At 33.4% G+C, this 16,891-nt stretch overlaps 1 protein-coding gene across 2 annotated transcripts in view; it reads right to left on the bottom strand.

Moving 5' to 3' along the window:
• Nucleotides 1-849: 849 nt before the first annotated feature.
• MCTS1 (malignant T-cell-amplified sequence 1 homolog) overlaps nt 850-16,891 on the bottom strand; it is a 69,113-nt gene continuing 53,071 nt past the window's right edge. For both annotated transcript variants that reach the window (XM_089644684.1, XM_089644683.1), the window contains 3 exons: nt 12,864-12,964; nt 4,232-4,433; nt 850-1,919 (listed from right to left, as the gene is read on the bottom strand). In XM_089644684.1, coding sequence (XP_089500810.1) covers nt 1,838-1,919; nt 4,232-4,433; nt 12,864-12,964 — 385 coding nt within the window. In that variant the 3' untranslated portion in view covers nt 850-1,837. The remainder of the gene's footprint in view (nt 1,920-4,231; nt 4,434-12,863; nt 12,965-16,891) is intronic.

Below are 16,891 nucleotides of genomic sequence, written 5' to 3'. Positions count from 1 at the left end.
TGCATCTAAATAGACTGCCTCGACATACACATACATTGTTGTGTTTTATTTTGTAAATGTAAAATTCCTATCTCCCAAATTTTCCGCTAGGTTGTTCATAAAACTGTTCGCAGAAAAGTATGTATCTTTTGTAAAATGCGTATCTCCATTCTCGGTTTTTACGTAAACTTCCTAACTCCGATTTGAAATAGAAAGCCTTAACTTACAAAAGTTTAATGATTGAAAATAAATTTCCAAATATATTATATGTTCGAAACATAAATAAAAAGAATAAGCCGTCTTTCATTTTTTTTCACTACGAGGTTTTTTGTGCCTCCTGTAAAATTTTACATTTGGGAGTTACGCATTCTACGAATTAATGCGACGATATTCTCTTATGAGCTTGAAAAATTCAATGATTTAAAAAATAGTACATTCTTTCGTTTTCCTCTTTCGGCCACCTGTAAAGTTAATATCATAAAATAGAGCTAATTTTTACACTTTTCAAATACAAATACCAGGAGCATAACGAGACTGGGAAGGTATTTATTATTTTAACCTCTTCCCGCATGACAGTATCACCTGTTGTTAGAATTTTTTATTTTTTTTATTTAAATCTCGATTTTTGTTTTTGTCAAACAGAGATCATAAAAGCAAGCTATCTTCACAAATTTTTCGTTAGATGTCAAACACTGTCCCTATTACACAATTCAACGTGAATGAACACAGTAGGTACATCCGATTTCGAAAGATTTTGAAGAACGCAGTTTTAGTAAACAAATAAATTTCTTTATTAATTATTTCTTCCCTTCTCCCCCCCGGGCACAACTTAAAAATGTAATGTAATAAAACAACAGTAAAATTATTTGTGTTTTTATTTATATATCATATCCCCCATCAATAATTATAATAATTGTATATTGGACAATAGTTTCACTTCGTGTTACAAAGCGATTTTATGATGCATTCATGCAGATGGTAATATATTTCACTGTCATAAAAATAATAGGCAGCTAATAAAATTGGCAAACACTTCATAACAATGTCGAATTCTACATTGTTTCTGATACAATAGCTGTACAACTTACATACAGCAGGCATAGTTAGTTATCTGCAAGTCTTTTACTTTCAAAGGGTCTTGAAAACTTAGGTTTTCAAATTTAAGCATCCAATACTATTTTATCAGTCAATCAATGTTTTGAGAAATTTTATGACAAATCTTTAAGAAATATATTTTAAATGTTGCTCATGTGAATAATGAATTTTTATAGAATTAAACCTATTTTACAATTTCTACAAGGTAATGCATTTTTGTATAAGAAAGAAAGGAAATATGTAGTACATAAAAACTCCATACAATCTTATCTTCCGTGGAAATTCCACAGATTAAAAAGAATTTAGACCTAGATTGTTCATTGTTTGAAGTAAATACTAAAGGAATTTTGTATTTAAATTGATTCGAAATTATAATAACAATGATAAGGAACACAACATAATTTTGAAAAGTAGAACATTTGTGGTTTCAATATTTTTATCCTATAGTATAAATCAAGTAGACTTCAAATACATAAGATAATACCACATAACACAATCATGAAAAAAAAATACAAAACTTTAATATTGTATTTAATTCTATTAAAAGTTTGCGCCACTGGGATTGTTGCAGTTAAGAAAAATATTTATGCAGAAGAGATAATATGTAAACAAATATTTGAATAGTATATTTTGCAGCTTTTTATTTATCGATAAACACTGGAACAATAATAATTCGTCGATAAACACAAAAATATTTTATCATAGAAATAAGAATACAAAAATTATAAATAAAATACATTAACTATGTGGTCTCTCCGTGTGATTATTTGACAGGTTTCATCTGCCAGAGGCCATCGTTCAGGTAGTGACATGTCTCCACTCCAACACCCTTGTTGACTTTAGCACTGAAAATACAAAACACAACATTATCAGACAAAACATAGCAAATTATCAACAATATTCATACATTTCCAAGGACGGGTTGGTCACAGAATTTAAACAATTAATCAAATTTCAAAGTTAAAATTCAAGTTCTGTGAGAGTTCTATTCAAGTTCTGTTATTATTACATCATGGGACGGTTGTTTCACAGTACTTGAATACTAACAGAACTTGAATAGCCACTTTCACAGAGCTTTAATATTCTGTGAAACAACGCGTCTTTAGAATGGAGTGACAATACAATTGTAAGCATATTATGTATGAACCTACCTAATTCAAGTATAAATTATTATTAAAAGTACTCATTTCAGTTCTGCTTCTGTCGTAACTCCAGTTCAATAAACTACAGGACTATTGCTTTGAATTTTAAGGTTCATTTTCAAAATTAGAAGTGTTTTTTTTTGAGAATCCAGACAAAGAAGGTTGTTTCAGAGAATTTGAACAATTCATCAAATTTTAAATGTTCATTTTCAAGTTCTGTGAAAGATTTTTTCAAGTTCTGTTTTTATTTCAGTTCTGTGAAGTAACTAGCCTATAATGATACAGTAACAGAACTTGAATAGTACTTTCACAGAACCCGAAATAGAACGTTGAAATTTGATGAATTGTTCTAATTCTCCGAAACAACCCGTCCTAAGTGATAAAGTACCTACCTATAAAATAATATTTTTAAGAGAAAATTATCTTAATTGCCATTTTCAAAATTGAAACTGATTTGTGGGGAATTTCGACTATCCGCATTGGTGTTATTATATTTAGACGAGACACAAAGTGAAAAAATTTACTTCCACTTTTTAACCTCCAATTAGTTCAATTTGACCTCCAAAGCTCTAATTTTTTTTATATTTCATAATTCATATGTTAACACTAGACCTCACATACTAACTATATACCATTGGTCGCCACGAGACAGGCAGTCGCCTAGTGTGGTGATTTAATGTATCACATGTAAGAAAATGTATTATTGTATTATCATGTATTCTATAAATAAATAAATAAAATATTAACTCCACACAGGAGGCCCTGAAGAAAATAATTTCCCTCAGGGCCTATGTCATCTTTGGGGATGCTGTGTGGAGGGTCTTTTTGTGGAGAGGAAGGTTTGTTTGTGAAGGTGGGTTTTCAAACTTTGACAAAGGATAAAAGAGTGGTGACATGTGGTGAAAATATGAATAGTAAATTTTTTATTAAAAAAAAATTTTACCGGACAGCAAAGTGCCCATAACATTTTTTACTCCAAATGTGCTAAGGAAAAGCTGGTTAAAGTTTGTCGGGTACGTGCCGATACACCCTGTATATGTATTTCTCATTATATAAGTGAAAGAAAACGACCGTGTTTATGAATGCTGTTTAGCAATTGCAAAAAAATCTGTTTAGTTTTGTGGGCAGTAATATACGTATACCAGCGTAAACTCGATACGGGTTACACCTGTCCTGCCAATCTGTTATCTCGGCCCTTTATGAGTCATGAAGTTCATTGGATAAGTTAATATCCAAAAGGACAACACATCAATAAAATTAAACAAAGGATACAATCTAATGAAGGAAAGGATTTCCTTGGGATTACATCCAATTGTTTGCGGGCCACTAAGCGATAGAACAAATTATAGCCAATCCAAATGTGTGGTTATGTTTTGACTTCCGAATCCAACAAATTGACATTGGACAGGAAAAATGACACAAATCAATTTTTTTTTTTATTGTATAGTTTTTTTAAATTTTGGTGAATGATCTATTAAATTAATGACTTCGTATGTACATGAGCGTACAAAATAAAACCTGCTATTATTTCCATGCAAATATCAATAAGTTCGAATATTAAACTTCCTTTGAATATGATGTAGAAACATTTCCTTACAGGAAATACCACTAATTTCTGAACATCTTTTGATGTTGGTATGATAAATATTCACTTAGACCATAGAGCTTTTTTTAAAGATATCTACATCTTTTTACTTTAAACCAAATAAATAAATAAATCTTGGTGTTGCTATTTAAAACCATTTAAACGATCACAGCGAACTCCTTTCTTTCCACACCTTTTAACTCTTTAAAAGTGTGACTTTTCGATGCTAGGTACGATGCTGTACGCGGCACTTTATCATTGATTTTGATTGTTCGCAAGATTACTGTTGTGGCATCTGCGTATGTGGCATAGCTGCTCCCAACTCAGCTGCTGTGGCGACAGAGTACGTTGGGTAAGTGTAATTTAATTAGTATAAGGTGAGCAGTATTGCGATTTTACTGGCCCAAGATAACAAAAATAAAGAACTCACATATCTCCAGTGGACAGCGTGGTGACTCCCACTGCGAGTGCATGCTGTTTTCCCTCCGCCATGATTGCCACCACAATGCCCTTGTCCACAGGGGTCATCTTGGCCCCCGGAGAAGTGAGCCCTGGACACATGATGTTGGCTCCCGACAGCACGAACCTGATGGCCCCCTTGTCCACCTGCTGCATCGGCAGGAAGAAGGGGTCTGAAAAGGCAGATAGATAAAAATTATGAGGAATTCTGATCTATTTTTGTACTGGTATACTTAATTCTGTTTTTACAAATGGGTTATGATCGCAGAATATTGTGTAAAAAAAATACAGTACCTACATAACATATTTCGCTGTCCTAGTTCTTGTATGTTCAATAAGCCTTTTTTAGCAAAACTGAGTTATGAATGCCATTGTGTTCATTAGCCTATTACCCATTAATGTAGCTAAAAAAAAACAAATTTTTCGGTTTTTAACTGCTATTTTCAGCATTTCTCGAGTGCCAATATCCACTCACGGAACAATGTGTTAGTTCTTGTATGTTCAATATTCTGTATATTGAACGTTCAAACACTCAAAGTTATGCATAGAATAGTTTTTAAAAAGTTCATACATATTTGTTCAACGTTCTGCCTAATCGTGCAGCAATTTGAGTTCTTGCATGTTCAATATTCACTTTCAACCAATCAGGAGTCGGCTTGTTACGGCTTTAGGATTGTTAGCGGCCATCTTCGTTTTTTATTGTTTTCGAACTGCCATCAGAGCTGCGCATTGTTCTATTAAAAATACGTTTAATTGTGAATAAACTGCTGTTATTGAAGTGAAAAATGACTTCACCGACTCCAGAATCAACAAACCTTAGACCAGTGGCTCAAATAGAAAGGTAAGTCTTAAAATTATGTTATTTATACGCATTTCCAATATATTTTACATGTACTTTTTGAACTTGCTAGGCATATACACAGGATGCTCCATTTATTATTTATTAATTAAACTATTTATTACACCTTTCGTTCTTTACGTAAAACAAGTCATAATAAATTAGTTATTTTTATTCGTAATTTGTTTATTTTAATACGTTTTAAATATTCTAAAGATAAAATTAACCAATTTGTGGACTTTATCATTAAAAACGTATTATGTTAAATATGTGGTCAATTAATAAATTGTGTTGAACAAACAATGTTCAGTTATGTGTTTTCCGTGAAATGTTTCAAACGACTGACGACCCCAGGCCCCTCCACCGAAACTAGTAATTTTTGTAGCTTATAATTTCGGCACATTTTTTTATTTTTTTTTATTTCAGTGTCTGTTCCGCCTTTCCATAAACTTGTTTGTCGTATTATATCTACTCATAATATACACGCATGTCCGCGGGAGCTCAAATTTCTAAAATCCCGCGGGATGTTAGAAATTTGAGCTCCCCCTAGTTTATCTTAATATCTACATATCTAGTTTATCTTAATATTATACTTTTTTTTCAGAATTGAAGAAATAAATAAAAAACTTACTTTCGATGATGACGTCGTCATAATGAATCCGGAAGAGCTTCAATATCCAAATGAATTCATTATTATAGATGATGATATAATCCGTATACCAACTAGTGATACTTCCATCGATGCAATGTTCCAAGATTTACACTCACAAGTCGCAATCCAAGAAATCACGCAAGAACAAAAAAAAAACATAACAAGAAAGCGACTCAGAAATCCCGAAACATGGCCGAAAAACGTCAGAAAAAAACAAAGAGAAAGCGGTAAAGAGTACATCGATGTGAAAGGAAAAATCCATCAAGCTAAAATTGTCAAACCTGGGTGTGAGTTAAAATGCGTAAATTTGTGTCACCAAAACTTAAATGAAAATGATCGGGAGCAAATTAGGGCAGAATTTTACACTCTTTCTGATGCAAAGAAGAAGCAGTTCTACGTCGCATATACCAGCAGAGAAAAACCGAACAGAATCAGAACTGATGAAAAAGAAAGCCGAAATTTTTTTTCGTACTTTTTCTTGAGGAATTCGGAGAAGCTGCAAGTGTGCAAACGATTTTTTTGTGCGACTTTAAATATTTCTCAAAGGAGGGTTTATCATTTCTACGAAAACTGGACGCAGAAAGGAGGAGCGGTGGCACCAACACCAGCGAAGGGAAAATACGTCAAGAAGTGCATTGACAACAAAAAAGTTGATGAAGTTATCGACCATATTTCGTCCTTTCCAACCGAGGATTCCCATTTTTGTAGAGCGTCATCTCAAAGGAAATATTTAGATAGGTCGTTGAGTATTTGTAAAATGTATGCGCTGTATGCGCAAGGAAATTGTGAGCCTGTGAAGGAACATATGTACCGAAAGATCTTTAATGAAAAATTTTATCTTTCGTTTTTTAAACCAAAGAAAGATGCTTGTGATTTGTGTGCTGAGTTCCGTGCTGCAATAGTTCCGGATGAACTACGTAAGCAATTTTATGAAGAGCATTTATTAAAAAAGGATGAAGGCTACAATGAGCGTTTATAAACAAGACAGAGATCTTATCAGCAATCCATCATCGGCAGTCATTACGTATGACTTGGAAAATATTTTTAGTCTTCCAATGGCTAACTTATCATGTATGTTTTATAAGAGCAAATTAACTGTTTATAATTTGACTGCCCATTGCAGTTCAAATAATGTTATTTATAACAGTATCTGGGATGAGACCTCAAATGGCAGGAGTGGAGATGACATAGCCAGCGCATTGACGAAAATACTTAAAGAGGTAGTGAAAAGTTTGCCGTCTCAAGTAACCAAATTGGTTTTATGGTCAGACAGTTGTGTGCCGCAAAATAGAAACTCACATATGAGCATTAGGGCGTCCCAAAAAAATTAAAGTTGTTATTTTTCAACGCATACCCTCTAATTTTGTTTTAATAATTACAAAACACCTATAAATAAAATTTTGTTTACTTTTGACAACTGCAACCCGTGCCGACTTGCATCGAAAGATGTTAGTACTTGTAGATTAAGACGCCAGCGAGCCTACGTGTTGATGAACTTGCTATTTTGTTAGTAAACGAAAATCACTAGTTCAGGCAAGATGTTGTTAGATTTACGCACTTCTAAAAAGAGTATATTTTTAATAGGAGTCGTAAAACACCAAATATCGGGTTCTAAACTGCCATCTAATGGACAAGTTCTTGAAGTTTTGTTCTACAATATCCCGGAAAGTGAATTTAACTGTCAATATATACCAAATATAGCCATAGTTGGTATTAAAAGCTGTGTTTGAAGTAAAAATCAGTCAAATGACTACAAGCCCTGACATCCCACTCTTCAAAAAGTTTCGAGATAACTGTAAAAATGTTGATCCCGATAAAATTCAGTGCTACAGAGAAAATCTCACATTGCACCTAACCGCTTCCGAAATCGATGATTTGCTTGACTTTTACCGTACTGCACTGACAACAAAAATACTTGGAGATGACTATTGAGAGTTGTTAGAGCTCTCTGTGATAGTTTTAGGAGGAGATACAGCGAGAAAATTTAAGATTCGGCCTCTAGGTGCTCGATGGATGGCAAAGGCGCTTTATTCCTTGAAAATATCATTAATTTGTGCGCAATTTAAAATTACCGGTAAGGATAAGGCGGCACTTTTAGACGTTTGCCTGTTCATAGTAACATCCTATGTCAAGCCATGGTTACAATGTATTATAGTAGTTAAGGCACCTTACCAGGACTTGTGCTTTTTGAAATCGATGAAGGCTTTCGAAAAAATTGATGAAAACATCTTAATGGCAGCTTTATTTCTGTTCAGTAAGCAGTTATGGTATTTGACCGATGAAGGATCTATTTTATCGCTGTTTGACGACGCTGTGGATCAAACAACTAGAATAAAAATGCTCGAAATATAAAAAAATAATAATTTATCAACTCATGACAAACGTTACATCCCATCGAAGGAAGATCTTGATGGTAAATTGTATGGTAAGTTTATTAAGTAGTTTTAATTATGTTTTGTATTGAGGGTTTTGTTCATATCATAATTTTGTGACTTTTGTTTCAGAGAAAAATATTTACGACTTCATTTCAGTCAAGAGCAAGTATTTGTTTGATCGTCTGAAAACAGATGCCAGTTTTCTTAACGAATTTTCTACGATGTGGTCAAATAATGCTTCGTATTAAGAAGTCAGAATGAAGGTGTCGCCGCTGAGGGTAGTGAATGATACAGCTGAAATAACTGTTAAGTTAATGCAAGATTTTCATGGCTTGATCTCACGGCCGAAGAGGAACGAAAACAATTTTTGTTACGATGCGTTCAGGAACACCGGAAGATTTATCCTGACTGTAAAAAACAAACTATGAAGAAAAAATTTAATCAATAAACCATTTTTAAATATAAAATAATACATAATTGAAAATTTGTGCATTTTTAAATTTTATTTATCCGACAAAAATGAAAGTTGAAAATCCTTCCATATTAACTCTGTACCATATGTTTGGCATCAAGTCGGCACAGGTTTCCGGGGGTTAATCAAAATAATATTTATTATAAGAGTTATTGGGATCAAATGAAATAAAATAAGAGGGTATGCATATTTAAATTCATGAAAAAAAAATTCTTCCTTATGTCCTGGGACACCCTAATGAGCATGGCATTGCTGTCTTTTTTGAAGTCTGCTCACTCTGGCAACATCACAGAAATCCAACAAAAATTTTCAGAGCCCGGACATGGAAATGTCCAAGAAGTTGACACTGCGCATAGTCTTATTGAAAGGCATCTACGACACATTGAAATATTCAGTCCGTTATCATTGCTAAGATCGCTGATAAAAATTAAGTCCAAATCATTCAAATTTGAATTCATTCAACTAAAAGGTTCTGATTTTTTGTCTTTTCACGAAGAAGCAATGAAATTTTCATTTTCTCAAATCCCTTACTTTAAAACTAAATTCATTGCTTACAATAAAAGTGCTTGGAATATTATCTCTTATAAAACACGGTTTTCTGGAGACACTACATCCAGGGATATACTGGACCTAAAAAATTCTATCAAAATTTTGTCCAGTATTCAACTAAAGCCTTCTACCAGTTCTATTTCGAAAAAGAAAATAGATGATATAAAAAGCATGTACAAATATATGCCAGAAGTTGACAAAATATATTTTCAAGCAATATTAAGAAAGTTTGAAATTAAAGACCCCGAACCAGAAATTGAAAATATTTCGGGAATATCTATAAATTCTCATAAAAAAATAGCAAAAGTGAAACATAATATTGAAGATCTCAACACGAAACTTCCAGGGACCATCTTTATAAAGACCCAGACAAAAGTACGTAAAGAAACAAATAAAAGTGCCAAAACAAAAAAAAAATGAGTCAAAAGAAAATAAAAAACCAAGAAAAAAAAGAATACCCCGGAATAAAAAGTAAACAATTTTTAAAAGTCAACTTTTCCAGGTACACTTAAATTATGTTACTTCTAATAAAAAAGTTAGTGTTTGTTCACTTTTATGTTTATTCCTTTTTTACTTTCAACGTTTCTTTTAATGAATAATGATTTAATTAAAATATCTGTTCACTTTTATGTTTATTCCTTTTTTACTTTCAACGTTTCTTTTAATGAATAATGATATAATTAAAATATCTGTTCATTTTTATCTTTGTTCCTTTTTTACTTTCAACGTTTCTTTTAATGAATAATGATATAATTAAAATATCTGTTTACTTTTATGTTTATTCCTTTTTTACTTTCAACGTTTCTTTTAATGATTTATGATATAATTAAAATATCTGTTCACTTTAATGTTTGTTCCTTTTTTTACTTTAAACGTTTCTTTTAATAAAAATATAATTAAAATATCTGTTCACTTTTAATTTTATACCTTTTTTACTTTCAACGTTTCTTTTAATAAAAATATAATTAAAATATCTGTACACTTTTATGTTTATTCTTTTATTCCTTCCTGTGAGGAGTCAGATAAAAAAAACCAATAAAATATAAATATTTTTTGTTTTTACATTAACTCCACACAGGAGGCCCTGAGGAAAATAATTTCTCTCAGGGCCTATGTCATCTTTGAAGATGCTCTGTGGAGGGTCTTTTTGAGGAGAGGAAGGAGTGAACGTGGGTCTTGAAGAGACCCATGTTGTAGGAAGGAGGAAACACAGAAGCCGGCAATTCGTTCCACAGCCGAGCTGTTGAACACGTGAAGAGTCGTAGAAGCGACCCGTTCTCATGTGACAAATGTCAACTGTGTACATATGTTGGCGCGCGTTTGGCGGGTTTCCCGACTATGCGCTGGTGCCGAGAGGATCAATGACGCTATTTACTCGGAGCATCTTCCATTGAAATACCGATAGAACAAGGATAGCATTCCCACCCGACGCCTGTGCTCTAAAGATTGCAATCCACTTGTAAAGGCGGGAGAATCTATCAAGCGGACCGCCCGTTTCTGCACAGAGTCGAGGGGTTTTTTTAGGTACATTGGAGCTCCTGACCAGAGGTGGCTGCCAAATTCAACCGTGGGGCGCTTACTAAAAAATACAATCTTATAAAAGAACTAGGTACACAACTAACAAGTTATTACTATTCTGGCGCGGACCCATGACCCAAATCACGTTTATCCATTTATTATTTATAAAAATCCATCCATTTATTATTTATAAAAAAATTAAAATGTCTTCACGTTATAATATAATGTCATATAAAAGGAAAAAAATACTATTCGAAAATAAGTAAACTTGAAAAATAACAAACATAATTTTAAAAAAAACAAAGCGAAAGCCCTCCAAATATATCTATGTATATAATTTTTTAAATAATTTTGGTACCCACATTTTCGTTTGTCTGATATGATTTAATACTTATCAGTTCCAATTTTAAAATGAAATTTGAACTTGAATAATTTTTTGTTTTGAAGAGTTTTATTTTAAATGTAAATGTACATTTAAAATAAAACTCTTCAAAACAAAATGTCTAGAAATTGTTACATAGTTAATGCCCAAGAAATACAAAAAATTGAATAATTTTACCTATGTTCTTACACATATGAATATTTCACATCACGCATGCACCGACAACCGAAATTAGTATGTTTAATAATGCGCAGCTTACTCCTACGAAACATCATTAAGACGTATCTTTGTACATAGTTACGCTTTCAAACTTATATAACCTTAATCATAATATTTGAATGATTTAAAAAGTGTCGCCTTTGTTGACAATTACCTGAAGAACGCTGTTTGTGTACATATTTCAAAGTAATAATTTAGGACAACTACTACTTACAAGATAAAATTAAATTGTTTGAAATCTGAAAATCACCCTGTACGTACAATTTACCACTATTTGGCTTATTGAACATAAAATATCTCAAAGTTTTGCACGCCGAATTGTTCAATATTCTAACAATGTGTTCAATATCCAAAAGAATTAAACATTATTTTCAACCAATGTTCAATATCCACCTTTAAAGTCATAATATGGGCATATTATAGCTTCAAACTTCGAAATTAGACGTTTCAACATTTCCTGTAATATAAAATAACATTTAATACATATGTATAAAATGAAATGACCAAAGCCGAGAATTATTTAGAATTTGCCTGTAAAAACAAAAAAAACGTCTCCTGTAAAATTTGCAAAATGGTTTATTGAACATACAAGAACTAAGGCAGCGTTTTGTAAAAAATACAGTACCCACATAATGTATTTGTAAAAAATACAGCACCTACATAACGTATAGACACACGGGAGAGAGGTTCTATTGTACGAAAACCATTCCAGGATGGAAGAAAGGTTCTATTGTATAAAAAACACTACAGGATGGGAAACAGGTTCTATTGTATGAAAATCACTCCAGGCTGGGAGACAGGTTCTATTGTATGAAAATCACTCCAGGATGGAGACAGTTTCTACTGCATAAAAATCACTCCAGGACGGGAGACAGGTTCTATTGTATGAAAAACACTCCAGATTGGGAGACAGGTTCTATCGTATGAAAATCACTCCAGGATAGAGACAGTTTCTACTGTATGAAAATCTATTCTATTGTATGTAAATCACTCCATGGTGGGAGACAGGTTCTATTGTATGAAAAATCAAATATTGTGTAGTGTATGCATAGGGAGGGAAAAAATTAGGTTCTAATAAGACTATGGTAGAAGTATTTAAGATAAATAACTTTTTTCTAAAAATTTCATTGTTTTCACATAAAAAATATGTTTCCATGGAAGAATTTTTACCAAATAAACAATTAAACTTTTTTACCTGAAAACTACCTTTAAAACGTTGGAATTTAGAAAAAAAGTCATTTATCTTTATTTGTAATCATATCGAATCACATGCTTTACCCCCGGACACCTTAAGCAGGGTACTCACCAAGAGTGTAGCATGTAACGTAACTGATACTGTATCAATCTGCAAGTGGGTACGGCTCGTCCACGGTAACCGCGTATCCAGCTACGAGTTCCCGGATCCGCCTTTAGTGCTCGCAGTGAAACCGCTGTCAGCGGGTCGCTGCGGGCACACTGCGCTCCCCCGCGAGCGGCTCGCAGTAGGCTCGCGCCTACGTACTCACTTGATACAGTATCAGATACGTTACATGTTACACAGTTAGGTGAGTACCCTGCTTTATATACTACATTAAAACAATGGAAAGATGGTTACTTACATTTGTGCAGAAGCCTTAGGGTGGGCATCCAGGGGGACTCTCTCTGTCGGAAGAACAGCAACTCTCCAGTACTATTCACCATTATCTCTATGTGGTCATGACTGTAAACAAAACAATTTCTTTCATTAAAACTAACATTGATGGCTGATGTTTGTAAAAAGAATGGTTTAGGTCCAGGTGTTTTAACTTCCGTCACTTTTGATAAAGCATTTAGAGCGACTTTGAATCAAATTTGAACCATTATCAATTCAATATGGCGCCCACTGCCGATTTCTAATGTCAAATGTGACAGGGTTTCAAACAACTAAACAAGAATTATTGCCTTGATGCAATTTCTTCCCAATTATAAAAATCGATTGCACAAGAGTCCCTACTTTACGGAGCAAGTGGGATTATGTCATACCCAATTGGGGTATGTGATGAGACTGAAGGGAGTGGGGAAACGAAGGAGATGAGAAAGAAGAAAGTTGGGAAATTCTTGGTTACCTTGGTCCCCAGGCACGGCTAAAGCCGTTTCAAGCAATGTTTCGATTCTTAATAAAGGTCACAATTCACCAGGGCGATACTGAAAATATCTACGAAACTGCTTGTACCTATTTAAAATAAATATTTTAAAAAAAACAACCTGTGAATTGACATAATTAAATCAAAATTAATTAATGTTATCATCATTATTATTATTACCTTAATCTAACAAAAACAAACTTATCTGATAGCTGATGAAATACAAATTATGCAAAATATACAAAACTAAGGCAGTTGGTAACTAATGTGGTCAAACGTCTAACCGTCATGCTTCCATGACAAATCAGATCAGCGACACATCAGAACGCTTTATTGAAGTGATATAAAGTATAAAACTAATTAACCATTTTTTTCTTAACTTTTCATGACTTTATATCACTTTTCAAAAGTGTTCTGACTTGTCACTGTTCTGATTAATTTGTCCGGTTATCGTCATAAATATATCACGGTTCTGAGTTGTGATGGAACTGCTCAGATTGGCGTATATAAGAGTATGTATAAGCCCGTCGTCCCACGTGTCGGTAAGCAATCGACATGAACCGAATGTTGCAAGACCCTGCGCAGAAAAATAAGTTCGCTACAGTAAGGTAATAATAAAAGTTTATGGTTTATATCTATTACTTACCGTCCCGCGGGACAACGGGCTGATGAAATAATCAATAAATTTCAGAGTGGATTGAAACGTTGCTTGAAATAGCTTAAGCCGTGTTTATAATCTGAATAGCAAGGTATTTCCCCCCTCCCTTCCTCTTCCCCATCCCCCCCCCCCTTAACTTCAGCCTCACAACATACCCCAATTGGGGAAGCCACCACTGGCTCAAGACGACGAGACGGGAGCAGTTGAGACTCTTATTTATTTCTTTTTTGGTTTGACTGACGATTCCCCAGGGACAGGCTCTAAACTCCCGTAAACTTTTAAAATGTCTTAAAAATGGGGCAGGACCAACATTTATTTTGTATACTGCTGTCATCCGTATTTCAGAGAAATTCATATATGCGTGTGAATACATTGTCGTGAAGTGGGTTAAATCCACTTCCAATATTTGCATTAATTAATTCACGAAACAAAATCGAAATGCAAATAGAAGTATTTAATAAAATAAATAATAATTGCAAAAAAGACCTTCGAAGATTCAATGCAATAACTGTTTTCAAAGAAATACTTATCGGTTTGTTTTATTCAAGGTTCGTGGATTATTCAAAGTCAAACATACATATGTCATATATACACGGTGTCCGGAAACTCGTAGTACAAGCGGGAAACTGGAGAATCTACACCACATGGGGAACCCAAATAAACATAAAGTTTTTTGATTTTAGCATTTTCACAAAAAAAAAAAAAACCAAAAAAAAATATTTTTCGGCTATTTTAGGGTTAAAGTTTTTTCTGGTGCTTAGGGTTGAACAACAGATGTTTTAACCCTGCAGAGCAGAAATATTTTATGATTACACCGGATTAAATGAAGGGTGATTTCAAAATAATGCTTCAAATCCGAGTTTCTTCATTTGTTTTGCTTTCAAATAGTTTTAATTAGTTGGGTACTTTGATCTTCAGAAATAATTTATAAGAATTTGATTAAAAAAAAAAAAAAAAATCAACTTCTAACTCGATTTACTCGATAACGAAAGCTCAAATAAAAAAAAAATATACTACAAAATCGACTCCAAATGTGATGTAGATTCACCAGTTTCCCGCTTGTACTACGAGTTTCCGGACACCCTGTATAGGATGCAACAGCACGTACCCAAAAGATTGTAACCAGCGTTTCCCGAGGATTTGTAGTTAAAAACGTAGATGTAATTTTGATATCCGATAATTTTTTTTCTAATTAAAAAAAAAAGTATTTTTTTCAATAACACCTCGCCACTGGGTATTTGTGTACAGTCTAGCGGGTCACGTGATACGCACTCCGTCTCATCCAACAGCACGGTAACAGAGAAACAAAGCGCGTATCATGTGATCCGCCGCGACGTGGAGCAGTGCGACCAGTGGCGAAGTGTGATAGATATATTTATTTGTTTTTTTAATTTAAAAAATATCATCGATCAATAAAATGACATCTATATTTTTTACTCCAAATAAGTTCAGGGATCGCCGGTTAAAATCTTTCGGGACGTGCTGTATACACCCTGTATATGTTACAATAACTCGGGGGAAACCGGATAGTAAGTACAAGTGTAATTCAATACTGATTGTATCTCGGCACATTCCTTCGCGTTACGTTCGATAATAAATGATCTATTGACCTATGTAATGTGTTAGTTAACACGATACTATTATTTCGTATTACTTGTATGTAGGTTTGTCTATTGTACGAATTAAAATACAGCGTAATAATCATGGACCTAAAACAGGTCCATAGTAATAATACGGAAAATAATATGACCATAAACAAATCATAAATTTTTTGGCTGGAATTAGTTGGTTAACCCTTCACTTTTATTATATTTATTAACCTTTCATCACTTTTGTTCAGTTTGCAGTTTATTCGGTGTATTTCAAATGCGCTATAATTTTACATAAAAATAAATACTGTTTTATAAACTAGATGGAAATCCGACGTATGCATTCAAAATAAACATTACTATTTCAAAATAATTAAATTTTAATATCAAACGTGAAAAATTTTGGCAAAAACGCTAACCAAATGTTTGCTTAATTTCGTAGAAAAATTGAGAGAACTTGATATTTCGAAAACACATTAGTTTTGTTTAGGGAATTTGTAAGAAATCTGTAACTTCACTTTTATCTCGTTCATATAATAAAAAATAATACATAATTTTTAAAGTCAAACCGATTGATACGACAGCGGTGCGAAATATGAATGATTACTTTTGTTTTTTTTTAGGATTTTATGAATGGCAACCAGTATATGTATTTGAGGCAAACTGGAAATAATTATCATTTCTCTTTCTAACGTAAAAACAATTAATCACCAAGTTCCTTTTTTTATAAAATTTGGACGCCGGGTCATATATAACTCTAAAACGCTGGATTCATTTTGGTTGGCTAGAACGGTTGGATCGTAAAACGCCTATGCGCCTACGCGTGAAAGCCAAACTGAAATCAATGATTAATAACTTAATGGGAAACCTTCAACTGCCCTAAATCAAGAGAAATGGGTTTAAGTTTATGGGTAAATGAATTGTGGTTAATAATCTAAACTTAATGTCGATTGAGAAAAACATAAGAAAATCAGAAACCTTTGGCGATTACATTATCACCATCCCATTATCCAGGTTAGGTTCAAACATTGAGTAACAATGCTTCAACCTTTTTTTACCTTAAACCCATACGAATCCTATTTCATCTTTGGATATGCTGTGTGGAGGGTATTTAAAAAGAAATGAAGGAGAAGGGAAAAGGAAAGGAAAATGAAGGAAAAAGGGTATGGGAGGTGGGTAGGAATCTAGGGATCAGTGTGTCCAGGAGTGACCAAATCAGCCTCTCCCGACGGTGGGCAAGCGCACCCCTGCTTAGTCACCAAACGTAGCAAACCACT

The sequence above is a fragment of the Hesperophylax consimilis genome, chromosome 21 (genome assembly GCF_061612785.1).
Source record: "Hesperophylax consimilis isolate HC1 chromosome 21, BYU_Hcon_1.0, whole genome shotgun sequence".
NCBI classification, from domain to species: Eukaryota; Metazoa; Arthropoda; class Insecta; order Trichoptera; family Limnephilidae; genus Hesperophylax; species Hesperophylax consimilis.
This window is presented reverse-complemented; position numbering and strand designations above follow the sequence as displayed.